Below are 8,203 nucleotides of genomic sequence, written 5' to 3'. Positions count from 1 at the left end.
GGTCAGAAATTCATACAGGGCACAGCCCACACGGCTTATCTCTGCTGATGATGCCTGGGGCATGCTTGGGAAGACACAATTAGCAAGAAATGACTCAGAGGGATGGGGAACCATCTAGAGCAGTGTTGTCCAATAAAAATACAATGCAAGTCACATATGTAATTTTAAATTTTTTAGTAGCCATATTAAAAAAGTAAAACAGGGGAATTCCCTGGCGGTCCAGTGGTTAGGACTCGGCACTTTCACTACCTTGGCCCAGGTTCAATCCCTGGTTGGGGTATTAAGATCCCACAAGCCACATGGCATGGCTTTAAAAACAATTTTTTTTTAAAGTAAATCAGATGAAATAATTTTCATAATGTATTTTCTTTAATCCAATATATCCCAAACCTTATCATTTCCACATGTAATCGATATAAAAAATTATTGAGATTTTTTACATTTTGGGGGTGTATGAAGTCTTTGAAACCCAGTGCATAGTTTATACTTTCAGAATATCTCAATTTAGATTAGCGCCATTTAAAGTGCTCAGTAGCCACATGTGGCTAGTAGTTGCTATATCGGGCAGTGCAGATCTACAGGCTTCCTCACTCCCATGTCTGGCACTTAGGCTGGCACGACTTGAAGGCTATGCTCATTTGGGACTGTCAGCCAGAACACCTACACGTAGTTTGGGCTTCCTCACAGCATGGCAGCCTCAAGCTAGTCACTCTTCTTAAATGGTGGCTCAGGGCCCCAAGAGTAAGTGTCCCCAGTGATCAAGGTTCAAACCCCATGGTTTTTCACACCCTAGCTTCAGAGGTCACATGGCATGCTCCATTGATGGAACCAGTCACAAGCCCTCTCTGCTTCAAGGTGAGAAAACATAGACCCCACTGTTTGATGAGAAGCAGGTCAATGAATTTGTGGCCATATTTTAAAATGCCACAGGGAAGAAAGCCAGGAGATAAATGTTTCTCCTTTCTTCCTCCAGGCAAAATATTCTGCAATGCATTCATAAGGCACTTCAAAAAGTCCCAGCAGAGGGCTTCCCTGGTGGCGCAGTGGTTGAGAGTCTGCCTGCCGATGCAGGGGACGCAGGTTCGTGCCCCGCTCTGGGAGGATCCCGCATGCCGCAGAGCGGCTGGGCCCGTGAGCCATGGCCGCTGAGCATGCGCATCCGGAGCCTGTGCTCTGCAACGGGAGAGGCCACAACAGTAAGAGGCCCGTGTACCGCAAAAAAAAAAAAAAAAAAAAAAGTCCCAGCAGAATCAAACGCTAATCCCCACCAACTGGTCCAGGCTCTCATTCCTGCTCCTAGGAATACTTCCCAAGTTATTGAGCTTCACCCCATAGTTCTCATGCTCTGCTTTCAGAGGGGAATTTAAACTAGGAACAAAGATACAAAAATCCCTGCTCTCATGGAGTTTATGTTCTAGAAAAAGAGACAGATATAAAAGATTTACAAGTAAAGTATATAGTATATTAGATAATGTTAAGTGCACAGGAGAAAAAATTAAGACAAGAAATTTGGGCAGAGGGAGATTATAATTTTAGATAGAGTGTCCCAGAAAGATTAACCAGAAAAATAACATTTGAGTAAGGAGCTGAAAGAAGTTAGGGAGAAAGTAATACAGTAATTTAAGGGAAGAGTAACGAAGGCAGAGGGAACAAAAGTCTCTGAACCAGCCTGTATAACTGAAGCAGAATGAGTGAGGGGAAGTAATAGGGCCTGAAAACAGAGAGAAAACAGGGACCAGAGCACATAGGGGCTTGTAGGCTATTAGAAGGATTGGGCTTTACACTGGGGAGATTAAAAAGCCATCGGCGGGGTTTAGACAGGATTGACTTGATCTGAGTTATATTTTAACAGGATCACTCTGGCTGCCATGTTGAGAATGAAGTGAAACAGGGCAAGGGCAGAGGAAGGAGACAAATTAGGAGGTTTTTGCAAGAATCCTGGTGAGAGATAAGGTTGGCTTGGACAAGATGGAGAGGGTAGATGTGGTAACAAATAATAAGATTCTGGCCACATTTTTTTTTTTTTTTTTTTTTGCGGTACGCGGGCCTCTCACTGTTGTGGCCTCTACCGTTGCGGAGCACAGGCTCCGGATGCGCACGCTCAGCGGCCATGGCTCATGGGCCCAGCCGCTCCGCGGCATATGGGATCCTCCCAGACCAGGGCACGAACCCGTATCCCCTGCATCGGCAGGCAGACTCTCAACCACTGCACCACCAGGGAGGCCCCTGGCCACATTTCTGAAAGTAGACCCAATAGTATTTATTAATGGATTGGATGTGGGGGTGAAACAAAGTGAGGGGTCACATGACCGGGTTCACACTTTAGAGCATCCTCTCTGGTCACCCCTGATAACAGGCTGCTCGTGCCCTTGAATGGGGTTAACTCCCGAGGAAAAAATTCTGATTAAAGTATTCAGTGACCCTCCTAGAGGAAGTATCCTTCATAAACTAGTCCCTCCCTTTGCCTGTATCCGTTGGGCAGTTGGGAAAGCCTCAAGTCATCCTTGCCCTCTACTTCCTGTTGCCTTCCCAGCCTCGTTCCCTTTTTTAGAAATAGTGTGTTGTCTGTTATTCAGCCAAAGAACAGCATTCTGACCTCTGCCCTGTGACTTCCTGGTCCCCCTCTTCTTATAAATACAAGGGCAGAGCTGGGGTCTGAGGGAGTCAGAGAGCAGAGAGCCCAGGAGTCCTCAGGCTGGTCCTGGCTGTGCACGGGGAAGATGAAGACCTCGGTAGCTGCCCTCTCCTGCCTCATCCTTGCTGCCCAGGCTGCAGCTGGTGAGTTCAGTGAGCCTTCTCACAGGTGGGCAGGTTGATGGTGACTCTCAGTCCAGGGAGGAGACGCAGAGGGACACCTTTGTCCCAATAGGGATGTGATACTTGGTTAAAAGCAGCTGCAGTAGGTATAGACCTCTCCCTGCAGCCTTCGATCCCTGGGGAAAACTGTATACAGGTGACTGGTCCCACCTGGGGAAACAATTCTCTCCCTTTCATGGCCATAATTATCTGACACTTTCTCTTAGCTGATATAGGACCATTATGGGCTAGATCAAGAGAACTGTAGTAAACTTGTAAATCTGTAGAAAGAGGTATAGAATTCTATGATGTTAGAGCTATTATATACCCTCTGGTGTAAAACTATCATTTCAGGGAGGAAATTGGACAAGCCGGGTGAGTGACTCACCCAAGTCTACTTAATCACATTTATTTATTTATTTAACAAATAAATATGTAGTACTTCCTATATGAAAGCAGGCACTGTTCTAAGTGTCTTACAGATATTAATACATTGGATCCCCCTAACAATGCTGTGGGGGAGACTATCAGCAAATTATATGGTTTTGCTTATTATTATTATTATTCTCATTTTACAAATGAGAAAGCTGAGGCATAGAAACCATAGGTAACTTGCTCAAGATCACACAGCCGTAAGTGGTGGCGTTAGGATACAAGCTAGTTAGCAAGCTGTTATGGAAAGACATGTCATTTAAGACTTTATTTTGCAAGCCCCACACACATCATATCAAGCATGTTGAAGTGTGTGCACATGCCTCATGTAATATAATTTATATGTAACTATATAAGAAATGAGCTAAAAGTTTAGTTGTGTTTGCCTAATTAGTATAGTACAGGTCTACAACCCCTTATCAAAATCTCTGGGGCTAGATGTATTTTGGAATGCAGAACTTTTCAGGTTTTAAAAAGATAATAAAATATGACCCAGCAATTCCTTTTCTTGATATACCCAAAAAACTGAAAGCAGATACATGAAGGGATACCTGTACAACCATGCTAACAGCAGCATGAATTGTAATCACCAAAAGGGGGAAGCAACCCAAGTGTCCATTGACAAAAAAATGGATTGAAAAACAGGGTACACATATACAATGGAATATTATTCAGCCTGAAAAAATAAGGAAATTCTGATACATGCTACAACATGGATGAATATTGAAGACATAATGATAAGTGAGATAAGCCAGTCACAAAAGGACAAATAGTATAATTCCACTCATATGTGGTACTTCAAGTAGTTAAATTCAGAGACAGAAAGTAGAATGGCGGTAGCCCAGGGGATGGGGTAGGGGGAAATGGGGAGTTATTGTTTAACGGGTACAGAGTTTCAGTTTTGCAAGATGAAAAAAGTTCCACGGATGGATTGTGATGAGTTGCACAATATGTGAAGGTACTTAATGTTACTGAACTGTACACTTAGAGATGATTAAAATTGTATACTTTATATTATGTACATTTTATCACATTCTAAAAATATGTATTTTTAAAAAGGTAACACATACCTGGACATTACTTAACATCCCTGACAGAGTCTGAGAGACACATTAACCAAACACAGTAATATTTCTGCAGCAAACACATTTACTCCTATGTTAAAGGAGTAAATAAAGCCTGTAGATAGCCTCACTTCACTTTGGGTGACATTGAGCCACCAAATCATTTAATGAAAAATTTGTCTGCTTCCAGAGTCCTGTGAATTCCAAAAATGTGTAGAAAACATTATGGACTGTATCACATTATGTAGCTAATCAACTGATTTATTTGTGTTGGATTTTCAATTTGCTTTTTGTATTCCAGTCAATAGAATGTTTTCATGTCTCAAACTTTTTCAAAAGTTCCCTGAAAAGTCTCTGGGCCTTGATAGAGAAAATGGGCCTGGAGGCAGGTCTGGTCCAGTGGTCCAGCATCCTTGTCTCCCTACCAGGGGGTGGGGTTGAGGAATGAGATAGATGGAGATGTTGAAACAACTGATTCCCAGTAATTTTTCTTCCCTTCTCTACTGTTTCTCTCAAATAGAACACCTGATGCTGAACCTGAAGAATGAACAACACTCGATGTCTCAAGGAGGTAAAGTTTTGTTACAGTATATATATATCTGCTCAATGGCTTCAGTCTACCTCGTTTACAGGGCCTGGGGGGAGAGGAGGGTCCTATGGGTGGTGAACATCTCCAAGGAATTTCAGGATGGGCCATGGGTCCATAGGTGGCCTCTTCCGTAGATGACTTCTATTCCACCTGGCTGTCCCAAGAGCTGGCTCATCTGGGGGAGGGGGGAGGGGTACTCTGTGATGCCCGCTGCAGGCCTCAGACCCTTCCTCTTCTGGGAGGAATGGTCCCGCTCTGTTGTGGCCCTGCCTGGATGCCCTTAGACACACAGCTCAACCCTGGGGAGAGTGAAGCAAGGAGACACCAGCAAGTGCTGGCAGGGAAGGAAAACATCCCTTTCGAGTCCTGCACCTTCTTACCCTTCCCAGTACTCAGGAGGAAAGGGGGAAAGGATCTAGTTTTCCTCAGACTCAGTCCTTAAGTGACCCTTTCTCTTGCTGTAGGCTTTCACCGTCCCACTGACTGCTGCTTCTCTTACACCCTACGAAAAATCCGATGTGTATTCATGAAAGATTATGTAGAAACGACCACTGCATGTTCCCAGCCTGCTGTCATGTAAGTGCCAAGTTCACTGGCCATGTCTGGGGGTGTGGAGGGGGGCATCTGATGGATGGATGTCCAGAAAAGTCCCACCCTCTGGCTCCTGCCAGGTCAGCTGAGGCTTATGTCCTCATTAGGATCCATCAGGTATGAGATGTTCCCAGGGAAGAGGGAAGCTAGGGAAGGAAGGAGAGAGCAGGAGCGACGCTGCCCAAGGAAACTCCATGAGTCACTAAGGGAGTCTTGGAGCCAGAGGGAGGGTCTCAGAGAGGGGCCACTCTGAGCTCCTGCAGCAGAGAAAGGAAAGAACAGGCTGGGCCCAGTGGGGAATCTGAGGGGCAGGGAGGATGGGCCTCCCCATCCCCATTTGTTGAACCCTCCTCTGTTTGTAACCTTTCCCCCCTTTGCTCCCCAGCTTCATCACCAAGAGGGGGCAGCAGGTCTGTGCTAACCCCAAAGATGAGCAAGTTCAGAAATGCATGTTGCACCTGAAGCTAAGATCAGTGATCAAGGACCTGAGAACACTATCTCTTGAGAAGGGATACTTGGAGTCAGCCCCCTCACCTCTATCTCTCTTGCCCTGACTACCTCCTAGGTGGGCCCTGGCCTGAATTATTTTTTAAAAAGCAACAATTACTGTTCTGTTCTGTTCTGGTTACAAAAGCGGTGCATTAATAAAGAGTATCCAATTTAACTTTAACTTTAAGAGGAAAACGAATCTGTTGGAATTGCTGAACTCTGGATTTGCGTTTTTGTCAAAACAGACATCATAGTAGAGCTTTTTAAAAGCTAAAAACATGACACTCAAATATAGATTGAATATGTGTCAAAGATGTATTTAACTCATTAATGAAGGAACAATTAAACTGATTCAAAGATCATCTGAGGAACAGAGGTTTATATAGTTATTGGGGATGGCATTCTGAAATGTTAAGTTAGAGAAAAACAAATGAATATCCTATAGGGCAGGGGTCCCCAACTCCTGGGCCGTGGACCAGTACCAGTCCGCAGCCTGTTAGGAACCTGGCTGCACAGCAGGAGGCAAGTGGCAGGTGAGTGAGAGAGCGAAGCTTCTGCCGCTCCCCATCGCTCCCCAGTGCTCACATTGCCACCTGAACCATCTCCCCTGCACCCCATCTGTGGAAAAATTGTCTTCCATAAAACTGGTCCATGGTGCCAAAAAGGCTGGGGACCACTGCTATAGGGCAATAAATCTGTAACTTTGGGGATTATCTTTTTCTACTAGACAAAAATCCCTTGCATCTGTGCTTGGTAAAAAGCTACAAGTTACATGACATAAAGAAGGAACCACAATAAGACGTGTAGGGGGGCAGACTTATGATATAGTCAAGTCCCATACTCCCTGGTAGGTGACCCACAGACTGGAAAATAATTCCATTGCAGAGGTTCTCCCACAAGAGTGAGAGGACTGAGCCCCACATCAGGCTCCCCAGCCCAGGGGTCCTGAACCAGGAAGACAAGCCCCCAGAGCATTTGGCTTTGAAGGCCAGCAGGGCTTAATTTTGGCAGTCCCAGAGAACTGGGGGAAATAGAGACTTTACTTTTTAAGGGCACACACAAAATCTCACAGGCCTTAGGACCCAGAGCAAAAGCAAACATTTGATAGGAGCCTGGGTCAGACCCACCTGCTGATCTTGGGGAGTCTCCCAGAGAGGCAGGAGGCAACTGCAGCTCACCCTGGGGACATAGACACTGGCAGCAGCTATCCTTGGGAGCTCCTTCTACCACGTGGACACTGGTGCTGGGGGGCACCACTGTGGAATCTTCCCTCTAGCTTATTGCTCCAGGATCCAGCCCTGCCCTGGCCCACAGCTTGTAGGCACCACTGCTGGGACGTCTCAGGCCAAGCAAGTCGCTGGGTGGGAACACAGCCTCACCATCAGCAGACAGGCTGCCTTAAGACCCCCTGAGCCTACAGCCACCTCTGGACATGGCCTCACCCACCAGAGTTCCAGAACCCAGCTCCACTTACCAGTGGGCAGGCACCAGCCCCAGAATCCTCAGGTCCCCAGCTCTGCCCTACAGGAAGCCTGCTTCAGCCTCTGGACAAGCCTCACCCACCAGGGGGCAGATACCACATGCAAGAAAACCACAATCCCACAGCCTACAAAACCAGCCTGCCCACCAGCAGGCCAGATCCTATCTTGGGACCAGCTGGGCCTCAACCTTGCCCACTAGCAGGCCAACACAAGCTTTGGGACAATCCGGACATCATCATAGCCAATTGTATCAGGAACTGCTCACCCCCACCACCAGTGATCTGACACCAGCTCTGGGATCCCTGAGCCCTGCAACCAGACTCCAGGATCCGGCTCTGCCTGCCAGTAGTCTGGCACTAACCCCAAGACCTGGCTTCACCCACCAGTAGGCAGATAACACCCTGGAGTCTTCTAGATCCTGACTCTGCCCACCAGTGAGCCAGCACTAGCCCTGGGGCTCCCTGGAGTTCTGCAGTCAGCAGCCTTGTGACCAGGCCCTACTAACCAGCAGCCAACAGCTCCATACAAGGCAGAACCTGGCAAACAAACAGACCAGGGCCAACTAAGCCTATCAGACACCCACATAGCCCGCCACAACAGAAGGAACCACACAGCCCTCATAGGGGGAACCTCTAGAGCATACAGCTTGGATGATGAGAGGGGCATGTACTGCTGGGATGCACAGGACGTCTCCTGCAGAAGGCCACTTCTCCAAGGTTAAGAAATATAATTCATGTACCAGATACATAAAAATACAAAGA

At 46.6% G+C, this 8,203-nt stretch overlaps 1 protein-coding gene across 1 annotated transcript; it reads left to right on the top strand.

The window, feature by feature from the left end:
* The first annotated feature begins 2,639 nt into the window (after positions 1-2,639).
* On the top strand, positions 2,640-6,142 carry LOC309793187 (C-C motif chemokine 4-like). Its single transcript, XM_082603542.1, has 4 exons — positions 2,640-2,778; positions 4,813-4,863; positions 5,346-5,457; positions 5,858-6,142. The coding sequence occupies exons 1-4, from the start codon at positions 2,721-2,723 to the stop codon at positions 6,024-6,026; spliced, it is 390 nt and encodes a 129-aa protein (XP_082459668.1). The 5' UTR covers positions 2,640-2,720; the 3' UTR covers positions 6,027-6,142.
* The last annotated feature ends 2,061 nt before the right edge of the window (positions 6,143-8,203 follow it).

Source organism: Mesoplodon mirus (genome assembly GCF_964341445.2).
Source record: "Mesoplodon mirus genome assembly, chromosome: 18".
Taxonomy (NCBI): Eukaryota; Metazoa; Chordata; class Mammalia; order Artiodactyla; family Ziphiidae; genus Mesoplodon; species Mesoplodon mirus.
Note: the sequence above shows the minus strand (reverse complement) of the source record. Positions and strands in the feature narration are given on the sequence as shown.

Coding starts and splice junctions, on each gene's coding strand:
- LOC309793187 (XM_082603542.1), top strand. CDS start 2,721: ATGAAGACCTCGGTAGCTGCCCTCTCCTGCCTCATCCTTGCTGCCCAG. Junction 4,864..5,345: donor ACACTCGATGTCTCAAGGAG/GTAAAGTTTTGT, acceptor CTCTTGCTGTAG/GCTTTCACCGTCCCACTGAC. Junction 5,458..5,857: donor TGTTCCCAGCCTGCTGTCAT/GTAAGTGCCAAG, acceptor TTTGCTCCCCAG/CTTCATCACCAAGAGGGGGC.